The sequence below is a fragment of the Cornus florida genome, unplaced genomic scaffold, assembly GCF_030987335.1.
Source record: "Cornus florida cultivar Cherokee Brave unplaced genomic scaffold, ASM3098733v1 CherokeeBrave_3.0.0_Hap2_Chr02, whole genome shotgun sequence".
Taxonomy (NCBI): Eukaryota; Viridiplantae; Streptophyta; class Magnoliopsida; order Cornales; family Cornaceae; genus Cornus; species Cornus florida.
Genome location: NW_026775572.1, coordinates 1971618 through 1985791, shown reverse-complemented (window position 1 = coordinate 1985791; position 14174 = coordinate 1971618). Strand labels below are relative to the sequence as shown.

The 14174-nt window shown below is 32.3% G+C and overlaps 2 protein-coding genes across 2 annotated transcripts; one reads left to right on the top strand and one right to left on the bottom strand.

The window, feature by feature from the left end:
• The first annotated feature begins 6174 nt into the window (after positions 1–6174).
• On the top strand, positions 6175–8153 carry LOC132292080 (uncharacterized). The gene is made up of 2 exons (XM_059790326.1): positions 6175–6805; positions 7717–8153. Exons 1-2 carry the CDS (start codon positions 6538–6540, stop codon positions 7884–7886), a joined length of 438 nt encoding a protein of 145 aa, XP_059646309.1. The 5' UTR covers positions 6175–6537; the 3' UTR covers positions 7887–8153.
• A 22-nt stretch (positions 8154–8175) lies between these two features.
• On the bottom strand, positions 8176–9880 carry LOC132292064 (remorin 4.2-like). The gene is made up of 2 exons (XM_059790325.1): positions 9104–9880; positions 8176–8586 (listed from the first exon to the last, which is right to left on the bottom strand). The coding sequence occupies exons 1-2, from the start codon at positions 9713–9715 to the stop codon at positions 8395–8397; spliced, it is 804 nt and encodes a 267-aa protein (XP_059646308.1). The 5' UTR covers positions 9716–9880; the 3' UTR covers positions 8176–8394.
• Between the last annotated feature and the right edge of the window lie 4294 nt (positions 9881–14174).

Here is a 14174-nt window from a genome sequence, read left to right as displayed (position 1 = left end):
ATTAAAAATATCCAGCTCATATTAAAAATACAATTGTTATATAAGAATAAGATGGAAGGAAATGCATTTAAAAAAAAAATAAAAAATACATCCTTGGGGTGGTCTTCACCAAAAGAATGTAATATAAAATTAATAGTAACCAAAATTTAATTTAAAAGCTAAGCTATTAACTAATATAAAAAATAGTAAAAAATGTTTGAAAATTCAAAATGTCATACTCATATTAAAAATAGAAGTTTGTGTCCACCATAAAAGGAAATGTATAAGAATACAATTATTATATAATAATAAGATGGAAGGAAATGTAAAAAGAAAAAAAAAAAGTATGATAGAATTATAATCTTATTAATATTTTGTGTCTTTTGGTTGTCTTCTCCAAAAGGAAGCGCATTATACAATTGTAATAACCACAATTTAATTTAAAAGGCATTGACTCGTATTAAAAATACTCTCCATCATCATAAAAGGAAACGTTTAACAATGTAATTATTATATAGGAATAAGATAACGAAACATTTTTAACCATATAATTTTAAAAATAAGATGCCAAAGAACATTTGTGACCTTTAATGCTCTCTTCGTTAGGAAGGAGAGAAGATAGGTGGAGGGAAAATAGGAGAGAATGAACAAAATTCATTCGTTCCATAAAAAAGAAACACGTAGAGAAAGGAAAATAGGAGGGATGACTCATCCCTCCTTCTTTACAAATTTTCATCCGTCCAAATTTGGGCGGAAGACAGGAGAGAAAATAAGTAAGCTATTATAAAAAGTTCAAATTACATAATTATCCTTCACAAATATTAATAAACTCCACAATTTCATCTCAAGCAAAACCCTATCAAGAAGAACTCTCCTTAGTTGGACTCTGTCAACCGAATCTCTCAGCAATCTCTGTGACGCAGGTAGTGAACTCTCTCTTGCTTTCACTCAATCCATACCCACACACAGATTTACATATAAATATGGTTAGTCTCTTGATGTCGCTCTATACACATAAATCGACCAGGTTTCTTATGTTGGAAACGGGGGCATTAAAAACATAAACTTTGGATGAGATTTGGAATAGATTCCGGTAATATTTTTTGCGGATCTCTACACGAGCGCATTTCTCTCTGTAAGGAGATGAACGTGATATATTTACTTTCTCAAATCCGTTTCCGGGTAAATGAGAAATTAGCTCCAAAGTGTGGTATTTTGATAAGCTTAAATGGGTATGCAAAATGTGGGAAGTGTTTGTCCCACATGAAAAAAAAATGTTGAAACAAATTGAAATTTAAATAGAGTTTAGGATTTGGGCTTGGGCTTGGGCCTAATTGTAAAGTCCAGATTATTCTTTTTTTGGAATTTTGGATTGAGCCTAATTTTAGGCTGGGCTTATTTAAATGAGTTTCACAAATGGGTGGGTTTTTTGGGTGGTTGGTTTTTTGAATTAAAAAAACTACTTTTTAGTTTTTCTAAAAGGTTGCACCTTTTAAATTAAAAAAAAATCATATTTTAGTTTTTCTAAAGGGTTACACCTTTTAAATTAAAAAAACCACTTTTTAGTTTTTTCAAAGGGTTACACCTTTTTCCGAACCATCATAACCCATGGTTGCACCCACTCGAAAAGGCACATTGCAACCTATTGGAATGGATGTGTCTATTGGTGAACAGACCCTATGTGAACCATTGCAACCTATTGGAATAGATGTGTCTAGTGGTGAACAGACACCATGTGAACCATTGCAACCTATTGCAATGGTTGTGTCCAATAATGAAAAGATACACCCCATCCGAAAAGGCATTTCTGTTTCTATAATTACCCCCCTTTGGATCATTTGCAAGTGGTTGATTTTTCAGTTTCTTCTATCTCCCTCTTTAGACTTGAACCCAACCCAAGTGGGTTCAAACCATAGGTTAAGTGGTCCGAACCACTTCGACCCTAATCCAATTTCATCGAGCCATATTAAGATTAGTCCGAACCATTTGATTCGGATTGCATCCAATTCAGCATTTATATAGTATAGATGCATTTTTGAGTCAGAGAGAGTATTACACGGAGAAGGTTCGCCATATCCACGAGTTTGTAGTGCTGCTACTGGTGGATGTAGACCGTTGTATCCTGGGAGATAGACGCCATTGAGTCCGTTAGCACCATAGCGGGGCAAATCTATCTTAAGGACATAGTATTCAATACTAGCCTCGGTCCAGGTTCTTTATTTATTATTTATTAATTTATTACTTTATTTTTCATATTTAATTAAATATATATTTGCATATTTAATTAATCATTTGTTAGCATATTGTTAATTATCTCATAGCATATTAGTAGGGTTGTTATATCTTAAATGTCACATGAAGCATATATTTTTACGAACATCTTATTTATTGAGATTTGGGCTTTATCTTGAATGTTCTTTATTTATATATATATGACTAAATATGATTGAGCAATTGCCCACTATATGTCTCATGTTTGTTTATGAATTTATTAAATTAGGTGAGATGCTGCAATCAAAGTCGATAAACAGGAGGTGATGAACCCTTTGATGATGACCAATTGATTGATCCACGGTTAGAGTTAAGCGACCAAAAACTATAAATAAACAAAGTAAGTTGTGAGCTTCTTTTCTTCTTTTCCATTCAACCGAACGAAACGAAAGAGGTTCATAATCTCTTCCCTAGGGATGTTTCATCCTTCATTTCTTCTCTCCCTTCCATTCAATTTTCTTCTTTCGTGTCAGACGAAGAAAACATAGTATAAAATTAATAGTAACCAAAATTTAATTTAAAAGCTATTAACTAATGTAAAAAATACTAAAAAGTATTTACAAATTTAAAATATCTTACTCATATTAAAAATACAATTTTTATATAGGAATAAGATGGAAGGAAATGTATTTAAAAAAAATTAAAAAATACATCCTTGGGGTGGTCTTCACCAAAAGAACGTAGTATAAAATTAATAGTTAGCAAAATTTAATTTTAAAGCTAAGCTATTAACTAATATAAAAAATAGTAAAAAATGTTTGAAAATTCAAAATGTCCTAGTCATATTAAAAATAGAAGTTTTTGTCCACCATAAAAGGAAACGTATAAGAATACAGTAATTATATAAGAATAAGATGGAAGGAAATGTAAAAATAAAAAAAAAAAGAGTATGAATTATTAGATGAATTATTAAGTGTTGTAATTTGATATGGGTCATTAGGTGCTTTAATGAGAATTTTTATTTTTAAAAAAAAATCTAAAATGTTACGAAATTAGCTACACTTTTAGAATAGTATAGAGATATAGATATACATTTCGTTATATATAAAAGAGACTATGTAAGGACTTTTGAGATACTTCAGATTGCATCTCTTATACAAAATTAGATTGTGTATCCTTTTGTTATATATAAAAGATTGTGTCTTTGATAATTAATATCAATCTATTACTTTAGGTATTTGTTAATTGCTATAATGATTAAAACTAATGATCTGACACCCAGAAACAAAAAACAAGAAGAGAAATAAATAAAAAAAATTGTAAAGCATTAAAAAATAATAAAACATTGCCGTTTTTGTTTTAGATTTTGTACAAATCAAATATTATGTTTGAGTACCATGAAACTTGATGTGAAAACAGAAAAGAAGATGATACCGCTATGGAAAACTAAAAAAATAAGAGCATCTGTAGCAGTGTATTAAAATATTTTTGTGTATAAAATATACACGGCTACATATGATGTGTAATTTATTTATTTATTTATTTATTTTTTTATCTCCAACAGTCTGTTAAGATACATTGCCACGTCGCCAATGAATAAAATTATTATATATTTTACATAACTAATTTACACAACCACATCAACATATTTCCTTTCTTCTCCCTCTTTCTCATTTCATCAAAGCATTTCAAACCTTTGTGTATATTTTTTATTTTTTGTAAATCTAATGTATCATAATAGATTTACACTTAAAATTTGGATTAATAGTGCTGAAGATGCTCAATCGTTGTATATATATATTTTTTGTGTAAATCTATGTATCATGATAGATTTACACAAAAATTTTGGATTATTTATTATTTTATATTTTTTGCGTAAAAATATATCTCCCAATAACAATCAGCCACATGCATGTCGGAACCACATAACTTTTACAAACCCACTTAATATAGGGTTGATTATTTAATGGGAATGAGAAAGAAGGAGGAGAAATAAAATATGCTGATATGGCGGTGTGAAAAGGTTGTGTAAAATGCACAACAATTTTACACATTGATGAACATTGATGATGTGGCAGTGTATCTTAACACACTGTTAGAGATAAAAAAATTTACACATCATACGTGAGAGTGCATATTTTAACATACGGCTGTAGATGCTCTTAAAGAATCAATCCTATATTAAGTAGATTTGTAAAAGTTATGTGGGTCTGGCATGACACATGGCTAATTGTTATTAGAGATATATTTTTATACAAAATGTATAAAACAACCGCGAGAGCTAAAAATAAATAATCCAATTTTTGTATTTTTTTGTATTTTTTTTTTTTTTTTGTCTAAATCCAACTGCTGGAGATGCTCTAAGTAAATGAGTTATAAAAAACTGAAAAAATAAGGAAAGAAAAATAAAAGTATTTTATGGAAACAAATAATAATAGCAATAATGCCTATTTAAGTTGGTATTAAAGTTGCCAATAATATCATTTTTTAACATATTATTGGTAACCAATGTAAAATAAAAATCACAATATAAAACATGCCAAGATAGATCACAAAATTTACAAGACTGTCTAATAATGAATTGAGAGTAAATTAATTTTGAGAGTACTTACAAGATGTAAGTACACCAGCAGAGCAGACAAAATACACATTTCTAACATGGACAGCCTCACATTTGATTACCAAATTTTATTTTCACACAATAAGAAAGAGATCCGAAAAAGTTTGAAATACACACGAAAAAAAAAACAACAACTGTAATGCTTCTTTGTTAGGTACGAATGAAGATGAGTAAAGAGAAGATAATAAATAAAAGTAGTTTCTGCATTAATATTCACTGGCTAACAGTGAGCTGTAAAAACAAAAGCAAGTATTTAAATTGCAGGGCGAAGCAACAAATTAGATTCTTTGACACCTTGTTTTGCTTAGAAACAAGTTTAACAAAGAACCACTTCTCATTTTATATTTAGTTTACATAATAGTTTTTCATTACCAGACTAGTTTAGAAAAAAGACTAAAGGGTATCTTGCTTTTGCAACAGAAGGTTAAAATAAATAAATAAATAGAAGTGCATCTCAATTCTCAACAGTCCTTTGACTTTTTATTTTTTATTTTTATGTTTTTATGGGTATGTGAAGAGATGGATTGTCATGGAGTGGATATAAGTGGAGCTGCTATGTGATGAATATATCATATTATATAGAAGCAATTGCTGATAAGTAACTAATTAATTATTTGCCATCATATTATATATATAGAGAGAGAGATCTTGTGAATGCCATCAAGCCATGCGGCCATGCCTCTAAGCAATTTGAAGCCTGTTCTTAGAGATGTGGCTGCACCCCCATTCAAATAAGAGGATGATTATTATCATTAGGAGAATGAGAATGTGGTAGCTATACTTAAATGTTGTACTCCTAGAACGTCAAACTAGCAAGAAACAAAAAAGTGGCAAATTATTAATTATTGGGCGATAATATTGAGAATGTCACGATTTATGGGTAGAGTAGGAAACTTACAGTTACCAACTTTTGGTTAGTGAAAATACTATATATTAGGAAACTAATCAATGAACTGAAGCATTAGGTTGATATACCAAACATTATTTATGTATGTTGGTAACTACTACAAAGTGTATGGGGAAAATAAAATTAAGTTATTTATACATTTCACTAGCTTGTTACGTGCGCTTACATTTTGCTGAATTAATCTGCGAGAAAAAACTACAAATAAAATTTTTATATGCATGTGTAGTACATCATCTATATATATAATTACACTGGATATCAATCACTTTAAACCGATGATCATTTCTTTGGTGAGAATTTCCAGTGAACAGAAAGTAGCAATAGTGCTAATGAAAAAGCACAAGAAACAAAAGAATTAACGTCTCAAGGCCTCCATTTTTGTTTCTGAGTTAATATTGGGGTGGGCGTGGATTATAGAAACGTGGTCCGGGCTTCCAGGCTAAACATTCTTCATTCTCGTTGTATGGGCCTAGTAGCTGAAGTTTAAGGCAATTCCCCATTTTCTAACATTTTTGTGTCTGAGTTAATATTGGGTTCCCCATTTTCTAACATTTTTGTTTCTGAGTTAATATTGGGTTCTTCTTCTTCTTCTTCTTATCATTACTATTATTATTATTATTATTATTATTATTATATGACATGTTTTCTTTACTTTTCTCTTTCTCTCTCTACCCCACTTTTCTCTCACCTCTCTCTACCTTAGCCGCCGCTCCTCGCCTTCCTTCATCTACTTCCTCCTCACTCCCTCCATGGGTAGTTGGTTGCTGGGTCGCTCTTCTTATCATTACTATTATTATTATTATTATTATTATTATATGACATGTTTTCTTTACTTTTCTCTTTCTCTCTCTACCCCACTTTTCTCTCGCCTCTCTCTACCTTAGCCGCCGCTCCTCGCCTTCCTCCATCTACTTCCTCCTCACTCCCTCAATGGGTAGTTGGTTGCTGGATCGCTGGAGTTGGGTTTGTTTGTTTGCTTATTTTTGAAGCTTTTTGGTGTTTTGCGCTGGGAGTGGATCTGATGCATTTACGTCTTTTGTTGACGTATGTTGTCTTTGCCTACACTGGTGTGTTTGGTTCTCTCGCAGGTGGTTTTTGTCTATGATTTTTTTCTTTTGTTGTGGTGTTTTTCTTTCTGTAGCTGGTACCCTTTTTCTGGTTTGTCAAGACTGTTGATCTTGACTATAAGATGTGTTAGTTAGTTTGAGATGGTGTTTTATGTGTTTTGATCTTCTGTATCTGCCCAATGATCTTGTTGTAGATGCCCTATGGCGTATGACATGTTTTCTTGCTAGGGTTAAAAAAAAGAAAAAAGAAAAAAAAAAAGACATGTTTTCTTCTTCTTATTATTATTATTATTTATTATTATAATAATATTATGCATTCTTATGATTGTAATGCTAGCACCTATGTTATCAATAGAAATATTTCAACTATTAATGCTTAGTTTCAAAAATATTTTAAGGGTTCTTCACTTTAACCCTATTTAATTAGGTTTACTTGTGTGGAAGAGAAAAATCTTAATGCCATGAGTGGAGTCCGAAAAGTATATAGGCATGTTGCATGGATTTTTTTTCCGGTTAATTAAGGAAGCTATATTTTATTCATTGTTTTTCTCAATGTATTTAAAAATTTCCTTAGGAACATTTGCATTAATTAATCAAACCTTTTAATTTTTTGGACAAAGTAAACTATATTAACCCTTGCTTGAAAATCTTTTGAATTAAACTTTTCATTAAGTCTCAAGTATGAGATGTCTTTCAATGCTGCCCATTCTCCCAAAACTGCAAACAGTATAAGCAGGCGGCATTGGACAAATGCAATCATTGATCTGCTTGAAGGGTGAAAGTATAGTGCGTTAGCTTTATATTATTTGTTTCATTATCTCATTTTTTTGGAAATTTTAACGGCACATTATGTTAGTTTTTGGGAATTTTATAACTTTGAAAAATTTTCAGTAATTTGTTCATGAAACCCCGTTATTTTGTTTTTAATCCAGGGCTTCAACCCCAAAAAAGGTTTCTGCTGTTGGGACAGCATAACCAAACCTTGCTGATTTTGCTTCCAAAGTTGAGGACGCCATCATCAATCCTCTGCTGTTGGGAATGGATTGATGATGATGGTGCTGCAGATTCATTTAGTAGGAGGTTCCGGACTTTCTGGTTTTGACGGTGATGAAGTGTCTTCGTTAACCACAAGACCTTGAAAAATTGGTACTCACACATCTGTCTCTTTTAAGACTTAAACCTCTGACCTCTCAAAGAGAGGTAAGAGACTGATAATGCTAAGCCACTGACCCGTTGGTATCTTTTTGTTTTCTAAGCTATGTTTTCTAATATGTTAAATGTAGCTGTTGTCTAGCATATTATATCTGGCTGATATTTGTAACAATTGCCCTGTTTATCATTGGAATTCTGATTTTTTTAGTTTTGCAAATTACCATTTCATTAGCAGCAGATGCACAAAACTGAAATTCTTAAGCTTACCCATATAGGATACGGATGCTGTACAAGACAAGAAAATTGGTTCCACACTATCACTCACAGACCAAAGAAGTCCACATACTTGAATAGTTGAATCTAAATTAAAAGTATGTAGTTCTATGTTTGTTTGAAGATATTCCCCTTTATATAGAATAACTATACTTGAAAGGTGAAGGGACTCTTGTAGCATATGCTTAAAAGAAGGCCCTCTTGGCAGGAGGTCTTCCAACAGCTCTCATCAAGTTGGCTATTTCAAGAACCCTAGCCACTTTGGAACCCCTCTTGGCCTCTGCTGATGCCTTCCTTTCCTCTGCTTTCCTGTGTGCTTTTGCTACTTCGTTCTGCATTTTTTCCAACGCTCTTGCTCTTTTCTCCTCCAGCTTCCTCTACAAAGAGAAAATTCTCCATGTTATTATTTAACTGTTTTGTATCCATTAACATATCCTCTCATTATTGAGGAAGATTTACAAATAATATGCTGAGACATGGAAATTATTGAATCATCCTTCTTATTTTTCTATTTCTTTTATTCTAACAACTTCTGTAAACTTTATAGGTGAAAAAGGTAAATTTCAATTCCAATTCCAATTCCAATTCAAGGGAAGCAGTGAACAATTGGGACTGTAAAATTAGACAAATCAGATAAAAAGATGGGGAAATTAATTGGATATATAATTTCGATTGAGTTAGCAAGTAATTAAATTGAAAAGTTCGGCTTTGTCAACAAGTAAATCAATTCTTGAATACATAAATGCCACAGGTCCGTGGAAGTAAAGTGAACCTTACTCACATGTACATGTATGTAGGCACTTTGGCATGAAATATGTACATACACATATATCACATGTGACATAACATGATAAACTAATTAACAAGCATGAAGTTCCATTTATTCATACATACCTCAACTTTCTTCATCCGTGAAGTGGCCTTCTGAACCTGCTCTCTCTCCCAAACACTGATGATGGCGTCCTCACGCTTCAACCTGTTATTAATCTTGGCAATCTTAGCGGTCTGCCACGCAGATATCTTCGTCTCAGCTTCCTCTTTCTTCACTCTCTGCACAGACACCTCACTATGGCTACTTGCACTACCGGTATACCTAGGGGATGGTACAGGGTTCATAGGGTTATTATCGGGTACAATAGCCAACGGGTTGGTTTCCTCGAACATATGATCATCATCCTCGCCAATCCTAGCCAAGTTGTTTGATCCGTTGCTCGTGTCATCGTTGTTGTTGTTGTTGTTGTTGTTGTTTCCATTAATATTGTTCCCTGTTATTGCAGACCCTGCAATCACTAAAGCATTGAATTCTCTACTTATGCTTGTAAAATTCTCACTGGAAGCGCCATCACTGCCTGTGGAAAAAGATGATGATCCATGGATATTTGTTTCCCATGTTTCTCTTGGACGGACATGATTGACCGGCTGAGGTGGGGTTAGGGCATGGATGTCTCTGATATGTACATCATCATCTTCTCTGGTACTTGTGGCATCCACTTGGTCGTTCAACATGTTTGCAGGGTTAATTTTAATTAGGATGTGGATTCAACGATACTGAAACAAGATTCTGATGGAACATACAAACAAGAGAGGGCAGGAGGAAATGAAGAGTGAAGGGTTTAAGCTGTCTCAATAGGTTGTATTTATGAGCTTCACATGCCCAGTATTATTGATCAGGAAAGTTGAAGTGATAGCTCATAAAATAGACCTTGAAATGAATGTGACATTTTAGGGTTATTGTTGAATTTTCATTTTTAACTTATAAAATCAATTGCTCCTTTTTTTTTCTATTTTTTATTTTAGCCATACATGTACGTAGAAAGGTCTACAGTAACCCACATTAGAATTTTAGTTAAAATTAATTGTTGCTTTTGCTGAATTGGGTGAGGATCAAATTTGAACTTAATTTATTTGTTTAAAGAACGTGTCCAAACATAACTTTAGACAAGTTGAACACAAATTGTTCATGAATAATTTATGGGTATCCTTCTTAAAAATAACTTATTGTGTGTGATTATAGTAATTTGTACTCTTAATAAGATAAAATGCCAGTTAAAATATAATAAATCCAATTAAATGTTATCCTAAAATATCTTCTTAATTGAATTAAAGATAGTAATTAGTGGTACAGTTTAATATAGTTGTTTTACTAACAAGGAAGGGATCTTTGCGAAGGATTTAACTAGTAACAGGGTTAAATGCAAAATCACAAAAGTTAAGGGACAGTTAGCATATAACATTATTCGGAAGGAGATTCTTTGCAAAAATCCTAGTCAATCTTTTGTCCTTTTGAGTGTCGGCCAAAATATTGGGGAATCGAGGAGCCCACCCAAAGTAAGGAGTGCCGAGTGGACCAATCACACCATGCACACGCGTGACAACGTAACAATCAAAAACAATGGCCAATATTAGACGTGGCAAGATATGATCGCTTACGGGCCCAACAAAATTGCCAAGGTTGACTCCATCCATACACGTGTTCGATGGGTCTTTGGTTTTCAAGATGCCCACGTCTCAAGTGATAATTAATATTATCCGAACATAACACGGAGTAATCTAATAGTATTTATCTTTTTTGGTTTGTAAGAAAGATCAAAGTTAATGTACTAATCAAAAAAGCAAACATGAAGTAACTTTATGGATGCATTTATTCGAAGGTGTAATGTCAATCCTCTTCACTAATAAAATAATAGAGTATACTATGTAACGGTGTCAAAATATGGACAGAACTTAATATTCAAAACCGACCGGTTAAATATTTTAATATTATATAACAAAAATCAAAATTTAGAATTTGGAATTGTAGATTATTTAGTACAAATTTTTAATTAACTTTCTTTTAACTTTAAATTCAAGGTGTGGATTCAGTATTTTCAAACATGACAAAAATATTTTATTAATGTTTGGATGGAGATTTCACAAAATTAAAATCTTGAAATGTTAAACTATAATTATTAATATATTGGAATCGGAATCAATTTGATGTATTAGGCCCGGTTTAAGTGAGCTTCCAGAATCTCAAAAAGATCTTCCAGACTTAAAAAGTTCATTTGAAAAAAATTGTAACGTTTGGTTATAAATATGTAAAGGAATTTTTTGAAAAGCAAATGATTAGAAGCCCGTGCCAGACAAGTAAGAAAATGTTATTTTTGAAACCTATTATTAACAAACCAATTTTTTGTAAAGATAAATTTATTATTTTACAAATTTGTCCAAGTACTTTTCATAAATTGACAAAGGTGTCATATATTCTTTCTTGATATATCCTCTATCCTACCGTTATCTTCCATCATCACCACCGCCACCATCACCTTTCACTGCCACTGCCACCAACTATTATCACCTTCCACCATCGCCACCGCCACCATCAACCTTCACTACCAATGCCACCAACCACCACCACCGTGACCTTTCTCCTCCTCCACCACCATCACCACCACCACCACCACCACCCTTCACTACCACCGCCACCATTGCCACCAGCACCTTTCACCATCACCATCGTTGTCACCACCACCTTCCATCATTGCCACCATCACCCTTCACTACCATTGCCACCTTTCACCATCACCATCGCCACCTTCCAGGCTTCCATGCATCACTATCACCATCGCCTACATCATCACATTCAACCACCACCTTCCACCACTACCACCACCAGTGCAATTGCTTTCTGCCACCACCACTGCCAGTATTGTCATCACCTTCCACCATTACCGCCTTCACACTTTTTAATTGGAGGGTTGCAATAATTGTTAAGGACAAAGAATATTATTGTCAAGAAAAAAATATTCTAAAATTTAAAGTAAATTTAAGAAATATACTCGCCAAACTTCTTCTTCTCATGAATTTCTTCCAATAAGATTTCTTTTACAAATGCCTTTATGAATAAAGGACTTTTTTATATGAAGAAACTCCCCCAAAAAGGGTCTTAATATAGGAAATGATAGAACTATAGGAAAAACAACTTTGTTAGACGTTGAATTAGCAACATTAATAGACCAATAAGATTAAAATATTTTTGGAGTAATGATACTTGCACCGATTTGTTACATCGAATGTTTTTGATTGGTTATTTATGCATAGTACATGTAAGTGGAAGACTTCTTTACTTATGCATAAATAGACCGATTAAAATAAATAGGTTTGACAATTCATTACAACAAATCGCATAAATAAAGAAGTGGAACCTTCCACTTACATGTACTATTCATAAATAACCAATCAGAAATATTCGGTGCAACAAATCGTGCAAGTATCATTAATCATATTTTTGTAATATGTAATAAATTTCAATGACTATGCTAGTGTGGAAGAAGGAGGTGGTTTTATATTGAGGCAATTTTTTTTCTTAAAAAAACAAAATAATTAAAATTGTAGAACTCCAATATATATAGACCGGAATAAAAAATAAGATTAACATATATGACCTCATATATTTTGAACTAGATTTTGATTACTTGCAATCATGCTACTACCCCAAAATTACTAGTAAAGTAATATTGAATTTGAGAACTGAATTTACACCAATAATTCAAAAGATAAATATACTACAAATAATAATAACATATCTTCAATTGTATCATTCATTTGCACACCTAAATGAAGTTTGCACTGCATTTTGGCATCTAAAATTTCTTTGTCAGCTCCATTATTATAAATTTTTTGTATTTTTTTGTTCCTGTTATTTGTGCACCAGTGCTGTCAACAAAATTTATATAGTTTTGTCCAGTCCAACGCCATTTAAATTATCAAAGGAATTTTTATTTTTATTTAATAGATAAATGTCCAAAATAAGTCTTGTTTTGTTTAAACGCTTGTGGTTTGTTTTAGCATGTTTGATAGAGTATGGGAAAGAATGGAAAACAATGGAGATGGATGAAGTATTTCTAGATAATAGTGGAGCGTTCACAATTAATAAGGAATATTTTGTTTTGTACGACTAAAAGTAAAACTACAAATATAAAAAGGAAACACAAAAGATGTTTGTCTCTTCCTTTTAAGACCAGTGATTTAGGGAAAAATATAGGTTGTCCGGTTCAATTTCTTAAAAAATTTATCTCAAAAAATCAAGGAAAACAGCTGAGAACTATATAGAATTGATCAAATAAAATAGTTGATAATTAAAAAAAACAGTTATCTGATTTTTTATTTTTAATTGAGTTTTTCAGAAAATTGTCCAGCAATTTTTTTATAATATTTTTTTGTTCAGTTGTTAAAAAAATTGAACCAGATTGGACTCATTACTCTTTTTTCCTTCTCATTATTTCTCTCAATTTAAACTTTTACTCCATCTTTTAATGGTTCCTGGATCGAATTTTGATCCGAATCCAATTCGATAATTTGATTACGATCCGAATCTAATAATCTAATTCCTTAATAAATCGAATAAGACTTTATGCTTATCTGATCTGTTTAAATTTATAATAATAATAATAATAATAATATATTATATTATATATATACAATACTCTTATCAAATTTATATTAGATGTAACAATATATATATATATATATATATATATATATATATCATAATGTTATATGTATGAGGAGGCCCTGGATGACATGGGCCAGGTCCGACTCGCAAAACACAACCTTCAGTCCGAACAGCTGGGTCAGCCCATAAAAAGACACTGCCATATGGGCCGAGCGGGAGTAAGCCCATCAAGAGTGACCAGGGCTTACTGAGGAATAGGCCCAAGTCCAGCAATTAGTAAATATCTTGTAAATATCTTGTAAATATCTGGGAAGTATCTATAAATAGGAGTTGGAATGAAGAGGAGGGGGATCTTGATTCGGGTTGAGGTGTAAGAATTCTAGAGAGAGAAAGAATAGAAGGAGTTTCTTGCATCTTCAATTGGCGCCGTCTGTGGGAAACGCATAAAAGTTTGGTTGATCAATGAGGAGTATCGAATGGATTCAAACCAATTCGGTTGATCGAGACTCGATCTTGCGGATTTGAATCCAG